Source organism: Ostrinia furnacalis, unplaced genomic scaffold (genome assembly GCF_004193835.3).
Source record: "Ostrinia furnacalis isolate ACB-3 unplaced genomic scaffold, ASM419383v2 OfSCF2157, whole genome shotgun sequence".
NCBI classification, from domain to species: Eukaryota; Metazoa; Arthropoda; class Insecta; order Lepidoptera; family Crambidae; genus Ostrinia; species Ostrinia furnacalis.
Window position 1 is genome coordinate 333500 of NW_021132396.1, and position 20858 is coordinate 354357.

General features: G+C 37.6%; 1 protein-coding gene across 1 annotated transcript in view; it reads right to left on the reverse strand.

Annotated features, from left to right (window-relative positions):
* The window catches only part of LOC114354742 (homeobox protein homothorax-like), a gene marked incomplete at its 5' end in the record, with an annotated part of 68019 nt that extends 50856 nt beyond the window's left edge, over positions 1-17163 (reverse strand). The window contains one exon of the mRNA XM_028307284.1: positions 17087-17163. Coding sequence (XP_028163085.1) covers positions 17087-17163 — 77 coding nt within the window. The remainder of the gene's footprint in view (positions 1-17086) is intronic.
* Between the last annotated feature and the right edge of the window lie 3695 nt (positions 17164-20858).

Sequence of the window (20858 nt, forward strand, 5' to 3'; positions counted from 1 at the left end):
ATATTTACAAGACGGGAGAAATTGCGAAGGCGTCCCTGAGAATTTTTGAAATCTGTACACCGACTGCGTACCACGGGAAAAGTGTTTTTCTTTTGAGTTCTGTGCGTCTCTGTTGTTGCTATGGTGTTGGAAAAGGATGGGGCGTGTCGGTCGAGTAGACTGCCTGTCTGGGTGCGGGGCAAAGCACTAAAAGGGCGTATAAGAGCCTTTAAGGGAGTCCCCGAGTTATCTCGGGTAGTACCGTCGTAAAATAAAGGTTTACTAGCGCGTAAAGAAAATTAAAATGAATTATTTTGACGAGTGTAAGGGGTTTTTTGAGGCTTAGCCCCGTGTTTATGGTCGGGGTGGATTGTTATGGCGCCGTGAGAGGTAATTGTTTTTCTTGCGATTAATTCGCTTGTTCCTCGTAATTATAATGTCTGCGGGATCGCAATGACGTTTAAATGCGGTTATGGCGCATTCAGTTGAGCGGGATGACCTTTTTAGATGTTTTTATTGTTTATGAGCCATTATTGTAATTGGCAGATGTTTTGAAGCTTCATTTGTTCCGTGACGAGTTATATTCATATGAAAAACTTAACTAAACTATTTTATTGACCTCAATTTATTCGCTAGTTAAGTTAATCTACTGAAAAGGTTAGATGCAAGTCACTTTAGTAAGCAGAAGGTAATTAAACTTTGATTTAATAAGATAGGAAGATATTTTTCGCAGAATAAAATATGGTGTTGTTATTTACGATATCTTAAATATTTACTTGCTAAACGTTTTTCTCAGAAACGTGTGATGTTTTGGATGTCATTGGCTTTTCCAGAGTTATTTATTATCCAAAGCTTAAGTAATAAATTGCGTTTAGTTTATGTAAATGTTTTGAATCGAGATATTAAAAGAGTTTAATTCGAGTAAAAACTTTGTGTACAATGATTTTATGGTCTTTAGCTTTCTGACGATAAATAAGTAAACCGTTTAACGTGTTTTCGAGGGAAATATTTTTCAGCGATATTTTTAGGTAGGTCGATTAGCATAAACAAAGCTATTAAGTTCGTATCCAATCATTTGTAGAGTACAATAACTGTCCCTTTTTATAAAGTTTTCTTAGTAAGTTTTCCTCTTATTTCTTCCTTTTAAACTCACTGCCAAACGAATTTTTCCTGTTTAGCCCAAAGGTTAACTGGCAGAGAATGTCCAAATGACATTAAGTTCACCTTATGTACCAACCATTAAAGAAATAAATAAATATGTTTCTGCCTAAGCCGGGTGGGTACCTATTGGTAATTTTGGGTCCCGTTCTTCTTGTTGTTGTAAGAAACCCCAAAATCAGTTTCCCATCCATCAGCCATACAACTCTCGTAATTGTAAACATTTTGCACCAAAGTCGGGACGGGCGCGATACGCATCGGAAACGACGCCTGATCACCGGCGAATGGGCGGTATATCGCCGCCGAACGAGCTCGCGGCTTGGCGACACACGGGCGAATAGTGCACGCGTGGACGACGCGTTTTGCATAAATAGAGATTGATAAAAACTCTATGTAGTAATAAATTTAAAGTACCTAATAATAATTTCGTTTGTTTCAGATTCAATAAAAAATCAAATCCAACCTTCATTACCGACGCGAAAATGCTGAAGATAAAACCTGCTAGATTGACTACTTACTGAAAATAATAATATGAAAGTACTTAACTAAGAAAGCTGTCGTTAAGTCATGTTTTCAGGAAGACAACATAGAGTAATGCTGAAGAAGATTGCCGTCTGAAAAAGAATGGAAAACGAGCTTTTTGGCTCCAACCAACCAATGCGTATTAATACTATACAATAAAATATAAGTTTTGCATTACTTAAGCTTCGTCTTCTATTAAATGAGCTTTTACGACTCTACTTTAAGTGTGAAACAAGCAAAAACCGCGTCGTTTCCTGCCGATATTTGCCTCCATATATCCCGTAAGCTCATACATTCGGAATGGGCCATGATGTGCCGGGACGCGTCTGAGGTGCACTAAAACCGCGACTACAGAAACCACAACAAACTTCACATTTTTGCTGCAAAGTAGCACTTGTCACAACTGCATAAGATCTACGTGTTAAACTTGACGTGCTTTACAATGCAGTGTTTTGAGTTTTTATTGAGATTTCCTGGAGGGGAAGGAATATACGATGAGGACACGGATTTTAGAGTCCATTGAAAATTGTACAGATGTTTGTGAGGCGTTTACAATAATGTCGCCTGTTAGACATTCGCTTTCGAATTGGTGATCGATTCGCTACGAAACAATACAATGTTCGTGTACTTTTATGAAATGAGTCTCATTCTCATTACACTGATATTATTATCAAGGAATCGACTTAGTTTTTCATTAACCCAACGCCTGTCGCCCCTATTTACTATTTAACCTGTACCATTATTGCAATAGGCACCGGTTCGAATCCCAGTCAAAGTAATTTCTAAACAAACTTTATTAACTTAATCAATTACTTTCTGAATCACTGCTTATTTTCTTCGTCGAAATATAATATAAATTGTAGTTCTTAGTAATAGGAAAATTACTATTATCCATTATATCAACAAAGTGAAGAATGCCTCATTCCCAAAGTATACAATTTCATAGTACCCCTACCCGGGGCTCCTTTGTCTCCAATGAATTCAGGCTGAGGGAAGCCAGCAGATCAGATTGCAAGGGTTGGTTTATATCTAACGTCGTTTAGTGGGGAGATAACAGATACCGCGGCTTTTGTTCGAATGTGATAGTGTTTTTGGGGTAATCAAAGGTGCCATTTTTATTTTCCAGTAAAATATCTCAGTATTTTTTGTCTGTGGTAGACCATTTTGGCGGTAAAATTGCTGATGTTATCTATAAAAACTCTTTTCTAAGTTTTTTAAAAGATAGGCTTTACACTTCAAGGACTGGCTGGAAAAATAGTCATTTGTTTCGAATAAAGAAAAAAGCGTCCCATATTCAAAGTTCGAACGCCAGGGGCTGCGAGCGAAGTGTCGTTGGCGCGTTGTTTTACGGGGCGCCGCTCGTAACCGCCGACACTGATTCTTGATGGACAATTTGAGAGTTTTCAGCGCGTCAGGGGCGCTCAACCTTCGTTATACGACCGGCGGATTTGTTTTACGCGTTTCGGACGATCTTTTCTTGAATCTTAAGAGGGTGTCTATTTAGATGGGACTTTGATAGGTGTAAGTCGGAATCCCAACATTTATGTAACGGTTATGAGGGTGTTTTATTTAATTATTAAGTGGTGTAGTAACCAGTGCGGTTTCGTTTTGTGTTTTAATTACTTCGTTGCTTATTCTGTAAAAAATGACAAACTGTGTATGGTATCGTTTACAACAATAAAATGGGAAGTAGATAGTAATATACATTTTGTCTGCACATTTTATTGTTACACCATTAACACTCAACAATACGTAGCAACATTATGACACCCTTCCCCCAATAACTGACCTCAACATCCTCGAGAAACGCAAGCAAACCCCGGAAAAGCTAATTAATGTACAAGAGACTCCACCCAGCTACCAGGCGTTCATAAACACAAGGAGCTCTTGACCGAACGCCCTGGTATTTCATTTCGTCGCAGGTGAACTCGGTTATTGCATACCGCTGTCGGGCCACGGGTAAATGAAAAGACTATTTAGCAAATAAGACTGGCTGGAATTTTTTGAAGTTTCCACATTCTGCTTCTTTGTTTTGAATTTGGAAGCTCGGCTGTATGAAGTTTGATAGAGAAAAAAAATTAATCGTTCTTCTTTTTCTTTGATTGTTATAAACTTCTTTTCTTTATAGTAAAAAGAGATTTTTTTATTTGGAAATATGTGAATCTGCACTTTTTTTGTCGATTCTGGACAACAGTTTTTTTTTCAAAAGTCGAAGACGCGCGAAGAAAAAAGGAATCTATGCAAAATGTGCCGTATTGTAACTATGGTTCCTTATTTTGTAAAACATACATTTTGGATAGGTACAAGCTTCATTAAACACCATAGAATTCCCGTAAAGTGCGTACAAAGTTTGCTCCACAACATTCACTCACGTCACGGGCTCTCCCTTAATAAATCGTAAGTACTTGTAAAACGGGGACTCGCGAATTAACTCCAGTTTACGGCGATGCCCCGGAATCGCTCATAACAGGGTTATGGCGGCGCTGGGGTGTGGCCTCAGTGGCAGCGGGAAGATTATCCAGTTTTTATTATTTCTTTACAATATTACTTATTCGGTTTAAAACAATCTTTATTCTCATAAGAACAGGGTAGTTCACTTACATGAGATTATAACAATTTACAACAATGTTTGTCTTGTGACGAAGCATGCGCAAAACCCACAAACAAAAAATAATGTAGGTACATAAATATAACACTAAATCTAAATATATAAAAGGAGAAACTGACTGACTGACTGACAGATCAACGCACAGCCTTAACGGCTAAACGTAGGCACTTGAAATTTGGAAGGGACGTAGCTTAGGTACCGTAGAGGTGCACTAAGAAAGGAATTCCCGAAATTCCCACGGGAACGGGAATTAGCGGGAAAAACGGGATTCACGCGTACGAAGTCGCGGGCGGCCGCTAGTAACTTATATAACACTAAATATACACTTTGGAGGATTTGATGAGTGCTACCGACAACGCCACTCTTGTGGCGGAGTTTTGGGCTGACACTGTGTAGGTTTGTTGTCGACACGAAAAGAAGAAGAAGAATATACACTGCTGTTAATACAGTTTAATTACAAGTTATTTTTGCACGTCCCATTATAAGCTGCAAATGTGCTGGAATAAATAAATACATCCACTCACATAATATGGATATTATTTGGCAGGAACAGAATTTATTTACGTAAACTGGCGCTAAGATCTTCATAGAGTAAGTAACTGTTGTTGAACAGCTCTTTGCTGCCAGTGGAGACCACTGAGTCCTTTGACACATAGGTGCTAGTATGTTAATTAAAATTGTTTTGGTATTTTAAACTTTTAGTAAGCGAATGCAAACCCCGCACGCTATTAACATTTTCTTTGCATGAACAGATTTTCTGTTGGCATTGTGTGGGTGTATGTGTAAATATTTAAAAAGTTTAGTACACCACTCATACTACTCGTTTTGCTTAGTTTGGGACAAGATAGAGGTTTAGAAGATAGAGGACAGTTAGAGGTAAGATAGACAGTTCCTCGTGGTTGAGGATTCCGGGTGAAACTCGCTTCCACCTTCGGCCTGATCATCACTTACCATCAAGTGCGATACAAGCCAAGAGCTTCCTCGTTGTAAATAAAAAAAGGGGTTAGTAGTAGTTTCGCACGATTTTCCTTCGCACGAATGTGCGAAACGTCCCCTTTCAATAATAATTTTTTTTTGGTAGGCGTTTCGCCCGTTAATATTATTGAAAGGGGACGTTTCGCACGTTCGTGCGAAGGAAAATCGTGCGAAACTACTACTAACCCAAAAAAAGATGATACAGTATACATTGTTCGAGGATTTCCCCGCTGCCACTGAGGCCCCACCCGATCCCGGCAGATCGCCCTGCCGCCATATGCAGGATCCGTCAGGGCTTCGTTTACGGCGCTCGCACGTTGATTTCACTTTTATCGACGCATTTGCTTTGTTTTTACGTTTATGTCCATGTTACAGCTTGTTTGGGGACGGTACCTTTACGACGGATTACTGCGCCTGGTGGTAGCTAGTACCTTTTTGAGTAAAGTTAAACTTTCGCGGATCATGAATGATATAGGCTTCTTCGAGCGAAGAGTGAATAGGCACACATCTCCAAGCAGTGTGAATAGGCATTTAAGGTCAGGGTATTCACTTTAGACTGCATAAACTGCATTTAGCATTGCATTAAGAGCATCAGGTGTTATTGTTTTTAAATACCTGCCATTATGTTCACGCCGTCTATCATTTAGGAATTTGGGAACTGAGTAGCTAAGACAATAAAAGAAACACAAGGAGATAAGTAATATTTCATTTCATCGATTCCTGATTTTTATGTGACCTATGAAAACAAAATTCCTGATAATGTGTTACCATATGGGGGTCAATTAAAAATTAGGGATTGATGGTGAAAACGGGCATAAGTGTCATGTCAGAGTATCTACAAGTTTTAATTTTTAGCATGTCTATTACAGACATTTTATCACCACAGACGTGTGGGTCTAGACAAAGTGCAAATTATAATCGCAAACTGGTCGAAAAGCCCTTTTTTTGTATGGAGTTTTGACGGATTCGATTTTCGATTCGATCAAAAAGTGCGTTTTGTCTAGGGGGGGTGATCCAAAGACGCATCCAAATCATTGCTTTCATTGCACTTTGACAGTAAGTTGTCACACTGACAGCACACGCCTTATAGATGACCCACGCTGAACTGTCCCGCCAAACTCAATGACAGGGGGGCGCTACCATCGTTCAACTTAATGGTTTCCAATATGGCAAAAATCGGAACCAGCGATTCGGTATTGACGGTGGCGCCCCGCTGTCAATGTCATCGATAGGACAGTTCAGTATTTTGGAACTATATCTGCGTTATTCACAGTCGCACGTTTACCGCACGGCCAGCTTATCAAAACGGAGCCAAATTGATTATTACGGCGCAGTATCCACCTTGCTAATAATCTCCGGCCCTTCACAATCTATTGAGGCCTAATCAAGCGTAATCCCGAAAGCCTACTAATCTAGGTCTGGCTGTACAGCCTGGGTCGAAGGTTCTCAACATTTGGTCTGTCTGCACCCACTGGGCTAGTAGTTGCCTAAAGGGACAACGCTCGCTGCGGCGAGTATGAGCACTTGTCGTTTAATAGTACCTAGTAGCTTAAAGCGTGCTGAATATTAAAATTATTTAGATTTTATCAATATTTTGGCAATTAGGCCCAGAACAGACGGTGAAACGCAACTGCAACGAAACTGCAACTGCTAGTTACTTTTGAGTTGCATCTAAGTTTCTGCCATAGCGTCCGTTGAGAGACCACACATGACGCGACCAGTTTGAAACTTTCAGTTTCAGTCTCATTCATCAGAATCATCAGAAAGTTGCAGTTGCGTTTCACCGTCTGTTCTGGGCCTTATGGCTGAGGCACCAGATTGATTTTTACATTTTAAATTAGAAGCCAGGCTAGCAAATGTATACTGAACTTAGGTACCCAAGCAAAAATTCTAGTAAGTGTCATTAACTGGGCTCTCTCTTCGATACCTTAGTCAGTTATAATAAAAAACAAAGTTACTTTGAAATTAAACAAGACGATCTTCAAATGTATCTAATAATAGATTAGATTCCGACTATTTAAGATATTTAGGAGTAGCCTATTGAATGTAAAGATTATCTTGTTTTAACTGGGGTTTCATCAAAAGTTTTGGGAGCCAGTGCCCATCTATGGCAGGCTAGGTAAGCTATCGGATATTGGCGGCGTGTCCAATTTAGAGCGACGCCATTGTGGAGACGTCACGTATCGTGCAAGAACAATGGATGTAGCAAAGACTTGGTTTGAGGCGCTGTGGCTATGTGTGTGCTTTGGAGGGCTACAAACAAACTGATATCGGCAGCTGAAAACGGGTTAATGAAGTTTGAGAGACGGAGACTTTTTTAAAAACTATGTATTTTATACATAATTATTTGCTATGTTTATTGCAGTTTTTAAGTTTTTCTTAATAAGAATTATTTTATTACTGTAAAAGTTTTAAAAAAGCCTACTTGCAAAAATAAAATTAGTTTTATGAGTGAGTTTTTTACGAGCTTTAATTATGATGCACTAAAACAAAACAATTTTTCTAGATATATGCAAAACCTTGTAATAATTTAAAGTAGAACAAACTCTAGTAAGTGTGTGTTAAACGAAATACACTCATCTTGGTCTAAGTGAGAAGTTTACACAAACTGTAAATTAAAATAAACTTGCGAACTATTTGAGATTTTCTTTTTAAAAGCAATACCCGTTAGAATCTTCATTTTATTTATTTTTTCTTAATTTAAAAACCAAATCTTTTACAGTAATCTCAATACGCGTGGGCCTATCCAAAATCTACATTCCGACAATCTCTAATTTAGAAATAAAAATAGTTTTTATTTCTTATTCCCCAGGTTTCAGGGCTATGCAAGAATTATTACGTTACAAAAGTTCCGCCAATCATTTCCACAACGAAAATACACAGAGCGGGAACTCCCCAAACAACGCGGGCGAAAATAAATAATGAAGCACGAAGAAACAAGTAGACTAAACATTGGAAAAGAAATTCAGCAAACGCAAAGTGTGTCGCAGGAATAAAACATGGCGCGGCGGCATAGACGATGAGATGAACCTTGCAAAATTTGAATTTGGAACGGCACGTGCTTTTGAAGAAATATGAAATAGAAACTCTTTGGTGTTGACTGCCAGTTTGACTTTTGAAGAGGAAAACGTTGATGCAAACTCTTTGGTGTATAAAAATGACTGATGGGTATAAATTATTAAATTGATATCTCAACCGTATTCAACGATTTTAATTGGTTAAACTTTAAATTTTAACTAAAAATTACCTAAATTTTTACAAAAAAAAAGGAATTCCGTCGCAAAATATTTAATGTAAGTATTAAGTATCCAAAACACAAAGCGCAAATCCGTAAACGAGAGAGGAAATCTATTCATCTCCCTTAGGAGATTCGAAATTTAAAATTCAAATCCGTAGCGCCGACGCCTTATCAATTACAAGTACTAGGAGCGCAACAATAAGAGATGGTGACACTTCCTCATTGCCATTCTTCGCCGAATTTGCATCTCCATACAATCGCAATTAGGGTGCTTCCATTAATTCGGTACCAGGGTCCCAGCGGCGCAGAGGAGGTCGTCCAATTTGATACAACTCGGATACAGGCTTGTCTGCGCGCGTAATGTAATTATGGGACATTTGCATCAATGTTATGTGCGCCTGGTGGGCAAGGAACCGTTATTTTCAATATCGTCACCGTCGTGGCAGAATTAAATAACTGACAAAACCAAAGTTGCGAGATATTCACGTTTTTGTATTTTTTTTCGTTAAAAATGGCGATAACTTTTAAGGGTATAAATATTTTACTGTCGGTCTTTTGATATTTTATACAGCAAATTTACCTTTATTGATTCAATATTCTTCGATGATGTTACTTTGTATTATTTTAAATAAAAAAATAAAAATGTAATTATTTAGTTTTGCCACAACCGTATTTTACAAAAAAGTTGCAGTTATTTAGTTTTTGTATGTCACTTATTTAGTTTTACCACAACCAAGGTATTCCATTTCCATTGAATAAGTACACTTGTTTAATTTTGCCACACTTTTATTGACCTAAATGTTGATTTAGTCATTTTATTTTATTTATTTTGTCAATGCAATTTTAGTCAAAATCTGTAAAATTGTTAAATAATACTAGAATATACCTACTTATTTAATACTTATAAATGTTTAACAAATTGGTATGGTAACCATAAACATCAGATTCCTATAACATTGAAATACAATTGAAAGAACCAACATCAAAATGAATATCAAAATTAAAATAATCCAAAAACAATAAAACTGTAATAGGGATATCTCCCTAGGGATCCATAGGGATCCCTTACCCTCAACGTCATGGCACGACGTTCAATGTCTATGCAGATCTCCGTTGACGCTAAGGCACATCGGCAGCTTAATAGACAGAATTATGGAAGTCCTTCCGACATGATGTTCGCAACTTTAATACATATAGTATTAAAGAGACGATAAAGCGGAACCAAGGCTCCAAAGTGTTCGCAAGAGACTACTCTATTGGGCGAAGCTAGCTGACAAAGCTGAAGACTGCGGAAGGTAGTGTAACGTCAACAAAAGCCGAGGTTCTGGGTGAGATTGAAAAGTTTTATGGACAGCTATATACCTCGACGAAGATATTGTGGATATCAGCATTATCAGCCTATACGAGATTAGGATGGCTCTCAAACACCTAAAGAACAACAAGGCAACGGGGGATGACGGAATAACCTCGGAGCTTCTGAACGCGGGTGGAACATCGATATTAAAGTCAAGTCCTTCAGAGACTATTTAACTTCGTCTTACTCCAGGGAACAACGCCAGAGGCATGGAACAGAAGCGTGGTGGTACTCTTTTTCAAGAAAGGGGATAAAACCTTGCTGAAGAATTACTGACCAATCTCGCTTCTGAGTCATGTTTACAAGCTGTTTTCGAAAGTTATCACGAATGATCTCGCGCGTAGGGTCGATGACTTCCAGCCTCCCGAACAAGCCGGTTTCTGAAAAGTATCGGTACATATCGAGGTGCTGAAATGCTTGTACACGCCACCATGTTGGTCCGAGTACAGGAGTGGAGTACGAGGGCGATTCCTCTGCAGCGAGGCATGAGGGAGATGTTATATCTCCGGATCTCCGAATGCATTGGAAGACGCTTTCAAACTCCTCGAATAGAAAGGATTCGGCATAAACATCAACGACGAGTACATCACTCACCTTCGGTTTGCCGACGATATTGTGTGGTCGTGGCAAAGTCATTGGAAGACCTCGGCATAATGCTCGAAGACCTTAATCTCCCAAAAGGTAGGCCTTCGGGTGAACAACATGGAAAAACGAAGCTTTTGTCGAATGTCTATGTTGCGTCCTACCCAGTTTCGGTTAGGAGCTCGAATCTCGAGATTGTTGACAAGTATGTCTACCTCGGACAAACGTTTCAGCTAGGTAGAGAAAGAGATCGAATCCAACTCGGCTGGGCAGCGTTCGGGAAACTACACAACACCCTTCATCCAAAATATCTCAGTGCCTAAAGACGAAAATCTACAATCTGTATGTGTTACCACTGATGATAAACGGCTCGGGAACGCGGCCTCTTACTATAGGCCTTATAAATAAGCTCAAAGTTGCATAGCGTACTTTGAAGAGGGCTATGCTCGGTTTTTCTGTACAATAGACAAGGCACATAGTACGCAGAACTGACAGACGATGGGGCAGCAAGGTTCTGGAGTGGAGGGCACGTACCGGAAAGCACAACGTGGATTTCATAAAGGTAGCAGGAAAGCACTGGATGCAGACCGCTACCAGCCGGTCATATTGGAAATCATTGGGGGAGGCCTATTTTCGGCAGTGGACGTCCTATATGGCTGAAATGATGATGATGATGAAGGTAACTATCCGGATACAACATCTGAGTAATGAACATTGAAATTAAAAGTAACATTTAAAGTAATTTTACAAAAATGAAATAAATCAAAAACACAATTGTACGAGTATTTTGAAGCAATGTTTTGGATCGAGTTGTGGCAGAATTAAATAAAGTCACTTATTGACTTTTTAGTACAAGTATTTTGAAGCAATGTTTCGCAGTGAGTTGTGGCAGAATTAAATAAAGTCACTTATTCAGTTTTGCCACGTAAATTCTACAACAAACAGAGTTGTAATTTATGGTCAATAGTTTCACTAAACTGAAGATATCTTTGGAAATATCATATATATTGCCACGAGAGTAAGACCAAAATATAGGTAACACTTTTTACTATACAAAAAGTGGAAAAAGTGGTTTTTGCCAAAAGTGTCAGTTATTTAATTCTGCCACGACGGTGACGATATAGGATTAGAATAAATTGAGCAGTTTGTTTGTGGAACAAGTTATTGAATTAATACCCTTGTAACTTGATATAGTTCTAATTAAATAATTCCCACGAGTTTTTTTTTATTGTGTTCATAATTTATTCCTACAGATAAAGTGATGTACCATTTATGGGCATATTTACTCAGTTTCTTTATAATAAAATTAATTTCTAGACAGTTATTACTGATATTCCCAGAAGCTAGATGCGTTATGTAACATCTATAATGTTAATTTAAGTGAAGATGTTCATTCATTTTATCTATGTAAAATTATGTATACCCTATTTGTATGTAAATATTAATTATGTTTACATTGAAACAACTAATAATTCCAATTTAATGTCACTTATAAATTAACAATGATGATACACCGCATATAATTTAGCGCTCACCAGTTAGCGCCACTGTAGAGTAAGGTCCTGTCACTTGCTAGTAGCGAAGACAGTGGCACCAACTGGTGAGTGCTAAAGTGGTAGGAGGACTATCGCATTTGCACTCATCAAGATGGCGCCACTGTAGAGTAAGGTCCTGTCAATCGCCAGGGGTGCCAACTGTTAAGTATAAAAACGATAGCCCTCATTGCTAAATGAAGCTTACCGAACTACATTGTCGATGGCACATACAAAAATGTCTAGATCAAAAATTGTCCTTGTTTATTTACAGAACCCATTCATTTGACCAATAAAATAAATAACGACAATGTAAAACACTTTACCCGCTGAATAATTTAGCAGATGCCGACGACATGACGTCACGGGACACGCACGCTCATGGAGTGCGCAAATTGGTAACGTGCACTAATATAATATTTACGGAGCCTATGGCTCCCTGGTGGACGCTGGGGTTACTACCCAGTAAGGCATTGTAAGGATACGTCTTAATAAATACATAGAAAATGGTAAATAAAAAAATTACATTGCTCACTAATATTGGGTACGAGTCTTCATGCCTGAACACTAGTTAAAACTATTCAATGGAAATGAGAAGCAAGATTATTTTGATTTTTCAGTTTCATAATAATAAATAATATTAAAAGTATTATGATATCATCAATATAGTCAATCTGAACAATGACAAATATTTTAATTAAACACAAATGTAAACAAAACAGTCTAGTAACAAAAGTAAAACCAAATGGCGTTCATACAATAAATGGATGGTGCATTACCCCATTATCTCCTTAAGCCCCGAACCCATATCCATCCTACGACTATCAGAGAGTAATCAGCTAGGGATGCGCCACCTGATCATACAAGGGCCGGCCCAACCCTTCCGATGCAGTGTTATTACGCCGCGATGAATTTTTCATTCGGTAAGAGCTTTTTAATTGCCCGTTTATTCTCGATTAACTGGCAACACCTTCATATTTAACTTGAAGGATAAACATAATTAATTTTTGCACGGTGCAATAGTGTTTGCTGTTGGGATATATGTCGGTTCTTTGAGTGGTTTTGAATACATTTATTGAGCTATGTAAGTCTGACTTGTAAATTATGTTCTTTTGTCTATTAAAAGCATTTGAGTAGCTACACACGGCCACACTGTTAACTATCCATTTCCGTTTTTGCTCTCGCTCTCATCAAATGGTGATTCTTTGCGATAGAACGAGACGACATGACAGGCAATGGATAGTTAACACAGTTGCTGATGGTACATTGGTTTTTGCCTCATAGATGAAACATAGTGGGACCGCAGTGGGACTGTAACCATTACACAAAAGTAAGTAGGTAATTTTGAATTTTAATATCTCGATTACACTGAATAATATCTAACGCGTCGTATTCAATTGTCTCACGTTAGTAATTATTTAAAAATCGTTTTGTAAATGTAAAAAAAAAGATAATTACAAGCTTGTAATTGTCTAACGGTACCAGGCTGTCATGCGCGTGAAGAGTTAGACAAAGGCTCCTCAACCTTTGACCTCGTCAATCAGACTTCGAGTACCAGGCGCGCAGCCCACGGGCGGGCCAACGCTCGGCCTACAACGGGATTTTGACATCTTGATACTTTTAAAAACTTCTTCTTCTCATGGCATAGGTCGAAAAAATTAAAATGTAAAATCGGAAAAGTATTGTTTAACATGATTGGCATGTCAAGTCAAAGGTTTTTTGTGTTTGACTCCTGACTGGTGTTGAACATGGAAAATACATACTAATCGAGTGCCTTTTAAAATGTATGAGCATTTTTTTAAATATGCACAATACAAAAGAATTTGTGTTTTACAAGATTGGAATGTAGTAAATTACAGAGTTTTGAGTAATTTTAAAGCCAAAAGGTTTCCAATGTACAATCGTTTACTTTCAAAATAATACAAGTCTTACGTAAACGGTCTCCGTACAAAATTAACTTCATCATAAAGGCATTGTCAAAAACGCCGAGGTGTCAAATTACGGCATCGCTCGCTCGACGTATCAAGTGGCTCATTACGAGCACTCGATAGTGGTTATTAAACTGCCATCGATACGGTGAAGTGGGTGGCATTCTCAGTTTGGATACACAGCTAAGCTGAGCTCTTGGTGTAATTGAAGACAATGCATTGAAAGGTTCGCGTTTCCGAATAGTAATACAAAGGCTATGATGAAATGATGATGATGATATCCTTTGATGAAATGATGAAATTCTTAAACGTTGTATTGAGTTAGTTATTTTAGTAAGAAATTAATTTCAATGTAACTGGGTTCAATTCCCGCCTTAGGCAGTTCAATTTTTTAAAGTTATTTTTATTAAAAAAAAATTAATGACTTTCACACGCTAATAGAGACATTTCAGGGTTCCGTAGTTCAACAACAAGAAACCTTTAATTTGCTAAGTCCCTGTCCAGTCTTCGGTCTGAATTAAGCCATGGACAAAAATGAGAAAAAACTTGTGATTTGGTTTTTTTACCAAACGCATACCTAATACTTTTGACCGGATTTTTTATAGGACTAAAACTGCCAGTATAAATTCCCAAACATTAATAGAAGTTCCACAAATATAAACCTAGCAAACGTATAGTTTTGAAATCTAGCGGAACACTTTTACGATTTGAATGGTCAGATATTTTTGTTATTCCTTCATTAGGCCCATTGAGGAAACAGTAACTGCCACCGAGATGGTCTTTTGCTAATTAAATAAATATTTGTGTTATTTTGAATGTGATTCCCACTAGAGTTTATTTATAAAAACACTTGGGATGATTTGAGAGCCATTTTGTTGAGTTGATAGCCATTCTCGCGGTATATGAACGTTGATGATAGACAGTTCCTTTATTGCAGTGTTTTTGTAGAAGATGAAGTGGCTTTTATAATGCAAGGAATAGGTATTTAATGCCTGAGAGCTTCTTTTGTAGTCGAACTTAAAAAGTCATTTAATAATTATTAAAGTTAGGTTTTGTATTGAGTATTTCATAGTAGAAATTAAGTCAACACCCTCTCAGTCCACTTTTCAGCCAGTTAGTGAAATATGAGTAGGTAGGTTTAATGAAGTGTCAGCCAGGTAGTACCTGGCTGATACTTCATTAAAATAAATACTTTTAAATTACGCAAGCCTTGAGATCATAATCTTTTGATGCAAAAGAAGTTACAAAAGAGTTAAACGCGCGATGAACAATGGTTTAAAATAATACAATTTCCGTACTAAATATTGTCAAGTTATACAAGTGTACCTACAACTAGAGCTTAACTTTTTTGTATTAAGGTGGTTGATAAAATTAAATATTCTTATGACGATATTTTTCGAAAGTATTTTTTATTCAATTATCTTCTTTCATACATACTTATTCTGAAAGTGTCAGATGTAATCTCGCGTGCGCGGGCGCAGAGCAGCGCCATCTATCGAGCGCTTTACGAGCTTCACGCGCCGCCCACGCCGCTAATGCGAACAGAAACGTCCGGCACAGCCATTTAGGGTTTATTTTCCCTTTTTTGCGACAAAATTTATTGTAGAATACAGGTAAGTACACACCTGAGTTGAAAATTGAAAAAATTATGCTAATTACGCATAATTTTGACACTTGACGTGTTGCAATTTACCTATGCATAAATGTATGCAAGAGGCACAATTTATTGTTCTTTTTGATATCTGTGAGTACCAAGTAATATCACCTATTGTTAACATAATTAGGTACCTAGGTAATTAAAATAATAAGTGCAACTCTGAAATCTTACCTTACTAGAAAATATCGTTGATTTCAGTACCCCACCGATATATTTCAGTACTTGAAATTCCTTAGCGATTAATTTCATAACTCAAATTACCAAGATTCCTAGCTACTGGAAAATAATATCAAATCTAACTAAAATCTTAAGTCGCATAACTTAAGATCCGCAATAACAAATAAGACGTAATATTGGACAGATCCCAAGTGTTAAATAACGAGCGAACCCGAACGCGAACTCTAGCGCACGTTTATAATCCTTACGCATCCGATGTTAGTGGGCCCGTAAATACGACATTTTATAACATTCCACTTAAGATAATCATGTTATTTCCAAACCAGTGTACCTTGACACCTGGGGGCGTGAAACCTGGACGTATTCTAGAACATCTTTACTAATATTACATTTAAGTATGTTTTATTTGTTGTCTAGTACCCATAGTACAAGATTTGCTTAGTTTGGGACTAGAAGCGTGGTGTAAAAATATCTAAGGGTATAAAAAAAGCTAAAGAGTTTGTTTGCTTGAACGCGTTTATCTCAGGAAGTACTGGTCCGATTTGAAAAAATCTTTTTGTGTTGAATAACCCATTTATCGAGGAAGGCTTTAGGCTACATAACATCACTCTAAAGCCAATAGGGGTGGGGAAATAAAGAAAAATGTTGCAAAAACGGGAAATATTGTTCCTATTTTCACGCGTACGAAGTCGCGGGCACAGCTAGTTCTAGGTCTAAAGACAGGTCAGGTTGAACTGGTCTTTCTGGGTAGAACGACGGGTTTAATAAGGAGTCTTAAGCGTCACTCCGGCCATTTTATGGTCGACTAAATTCAGCAATGAAATGCGGATTTGGGCTGATTGCTGACAATAGTTATAGCGGCTGGAATAGATCTTTATGGGTAGTTTAATTTGTTTTTATTAGAAAACACACATAAGTAAATAGAATCCAAAAGTAAAAATCGAAATTTCATTCGAGTAGTAAAGCTTTCATCAAATTCAGTTCATCATTTTACGCATGAAAATGTTACAGATTAAGTAGCGAGAGAGGTCACTTTCGCATTCATAAAATGAATACAGATTCAAAAGCATCTTTTTGTTGTCTCATCAGAAAGAAAACAAAAATATGTACCTAAAATTACTTAAGTAGGTACTTAAATCACGTAAGCAGGTATTTAAAATGAAGTTCGTCGTTCAGTAAGTAAAACGAAATTAAACTCTGTCAGTGTCAGCTACGTATAAGAATTGGCACCAAACAGTTCGTTAAAATTTCAGTAACTGCAACGACGCAATTCGCCTTATAAACTTTTTTAGTCCTCGCTCTGGAACACAGCATTTCGCCGCATAAAAAGCACGAGTATTTTCAGGTACGGATTAAAAGAGGATGCATGTACTCACCAATTATTTACTTGTAGTATCGTTAACCCTGTGTCTTGTGCTAATTGCTTCTTTTGGTCTTCTGACGGGTACGGATGCTGAAACAAAAGGAAGAGTTTAATTACTGGGCCTTTTTAGGGTTAAAAAGTCAAGGCAAATGTTTGGTCAATTGTTTTCGGATTCGTGTGACAAATGTTGGATCAAGTTACGAATGCTTGTATTGTTTTTCAACTAAATTGTCCTGAAAGGAATATGATTTTGCGTTTGGAGGGCACATCAAATCATCGGTCAGATTAAGCGTTCTCAGAAACGTACAGTGTTAACCTTAAATGAACTAACTTTGCAAATTTTTAGGTCTACAAAAATAATAATTAGCTGTCGTTTATAATACTTAAATAAGTTTCCAGAACTTTCATCGTCCCACCAGGGAGCCAGAACACGGTACCTAAGATACGCCGAAGTACCAGGCGATCAGCACGCAACATGTAGCGCCTAATATTATTGGAATAGATCTGAGGATAATTTATGAGAAATATTTGCTCTACATTAGTTGTCATTAATAAGTAAAAAAGCTTTTTCGTAACTCCACATTTTCCCCGTGCCACCAGGGAGCCAGAGCACGGTAAGATACGCCGAAGTACCAGGCGACCAGCACGCAACAGTTAATGTTATTGGTGCCGCGCCCCACGAGGCCTCCTGTGCCTCATCCCGCCCTGGTACCTGCACGTGAGCGTAAATTATTAACTCGCGGCTGGAATCCCGAATGAGGGTAGTTATCGTTATTTTTTGCTAAGAATTTTATCGATAGGAAGATGGATCTTCCCATTTCAATTACAAGAAAGTGAATTTTGGATATTTTCGCGACGTTATCTCTCGAGGCGTTTATTAGGTAAAATAAACAACACTTCTTTTTATTCTAGTAACTTTTTTTTTCGATTTAGATTCCAAATATGGAACTAGGTGTTCTTTGGCAATGGAACAAAAATTGACATCTTGACGTTAAGTTCTCTATTTGAATTTTTGAATACGACTTAGTACAGTCAGTATAAAAAGAAAGTATGTAATTACATTGTAATAACTATTATTTTGCAAAATAGAGAATAAAGAGAGGCACATAAGTAAACTAATAGTGATGCTATGAATACAAAAAGGTTTCACTCTGTCCAAATCTTGATCCACCAATCATCGTGACGGATTTTTGGACTAACACAAAGCATTTTTCGGACCGGTTCGGCGCCTATCCCGTTGAATCTGTAGTCGCGAGATGATCCGATAAAAGCCGGCGAAATTGATACGATATCCGTTACCGCGCTCACGCATAAAGCACGGGACGTGACTGCGACACAGCGAAGTGACAAGAGCCAGTTTAGTTTGAACAAAAAAGTACTGAAAATTATTTGGAGAATATTGTTTGAATGGTTGTGGCTAAGGCAGATGTGTCTACATTAATATGTAGATTTATTAGAGAAGGGGATTTGAAGTACTAATTCGTTGGATTGAATTATATGTGTTGGCTTTTATACAAAGTTACACTAGATTTTAATATATTAAGAGTATGAGGAGTCAATTGATGTTTGAAAATACGATCAGTGTCATCTATAATTGTCTACGTTTTTGTATACTTATGTGACTGTATAATTATTATTTGCATTATTATTAAATTTATTCTTTGTCCAACAGGTAGACCGTTTAATTTGGACTGTGGCCGAGGTGTACTCGAGGTGAAGTCACGTCACTCTTGTGGACTTTTGAGTTATGATATGGTTATTAAAAATTTCGTAAGGAGATACTCAGTATCAAAAATATTATATCAGTAAGATCATTGCAACGATGACGTAATTGCGTTCTTTTTTAAAACTGTTGCAAAAGAGTACACATTGACTAATATAGGATGCAGAAAATCTCTTAATTCTTATATGAAATAATATACAAGTGTGACCTATTTTTTTGTTTTAAATAATAATCGCATGCTGTTTTTCTCATGGTAGAAGGTTATCAACTTGAAGTAAATCCTAGGTAAGAAGACTACAGAAATCGCACCAAATAGGTATTGATAACACTGTCAACACCAAAATTGACTGATAACCTTTTATCGCACGTGACACTACGGAACCTCAGCTAACCCTACCACTTTCCAAACCCCCAAATCTCCAATAGCCTCTCCTCAAAAACAATTCGCGTCTACCCTACCATCTTACATCCATTTTACTGCACCGATTGGCAATAACAAAAACGTTATACGACATTCCCCTGCCTCATATCACTATGAAAGCATGAATACGTTATTAGAAGGAGCGATGATGCCCCGTTGCCGGTTATTTTATGCTTGTACAGGATTGTGGAGGTCATGTTATGGGGTTTACAGCGGTTTTGTAATAAAACCGGTAAACCTGCACTCTTCTTGGATAGACATAAGGTGGCTGGGCGACGTCGTGTCTTACTCGTAGAAAACAAAAAGGACGTATGTCACAATCAATACGTTACGCTTGTCAAAGATGGACATGCACTAAAATTACTCTTTTTTTTTCTTATTATTTTAAGACTAGCTTTCAGCCCGCGGCTTCGCCCGCGTGGAATTTTGTCTGTCACAGAAAAACTTTATCGCGCGCGTCCCTGTTTCAAAAACCGGGATAAAAACTATCCTATGTTCTTTCCCGGGACTCAAACTATCTCTATGCCAAATTTCATCAAAATCGGTTGCGAGGTTTAAGCGGGAAAGCGTAACAGACAGACAGACAGACAGACAGACAGACAGACAGACAGACAGACAGACAGAGTTACTTTCGCATTTATAATATTTGGGATGGGATAAGGTTAGAGTGATGCTTTTTTGATCACACATCTGATTTCAAAACGATCCAAACATTCAAATAGCTTAAATTTATGAGTTTTGTTGACCCAGTCAGTGTTAAACAAGTGCCAATCGAAAAAGTAGTAACTAAAATTACTTCATTTTATAATTCCCTCTACATTTTAGCTGTATTGTCACATCTGTTGATGTACTGTCACATTTATCTGATTTTTGAAGATTCAGTCGGCAATTAAATTTATCGAAAAAGTAATAATTAAATTTAATCAATTTTAATTGATCTACTTTGTTGCTGACGGTACTCCCCAGCCCAGGTCCAACTAACCAAACGCGTGCATTAGCGTGGGGGGTCCGATTGTTCGTATTTACGTTATTGCTAATGCAGCGCGATCAATATTTACGGACATGTGTTTACGCATCGATCCATATCGATCGGTATGCCAACTGTTTGCTTTGGGGCTAAATGGAACGATTACTCCTGTGTGGTCGAAAATCGAAATTTAATTCTTATGTTCGTTATTAAAATACTTAAAAATAAGAAAAAGAATGTCTTTATTCAGCACAATTATCATTTAAGGTATACAAAGCAAGAGTAAGTACCTAAACATAAAAAACAATAAATAAAAACATATGCTGAATACTTAGGTTGGATTGCACCATCTTACTTTAACTTTGACAAACGTCAAAATCTGTCAAACTCCATACAAAAATCACCGGTTATCGTCATAGTTGCGGTCAAAGTTAGGTGGAGCAACTCAGTCTTAATCTGAAGTTAGCTTACAAAAATGCGTTCAAACCGGCAGCTTTCGTAATTTAAAATAAACGCTTGCAAGCATTTTTATGCTCGCATTTCTTTTAAACATACTCTTTTTAACTTGGATAAATTGGAAATAACACAACGGTACTATAACCAAGTCTTGCTCACGAACAATGTTTGCTGGATCCCATCTATAGCAAACAAAAAGTCTCGCGCAGTTTCACGAA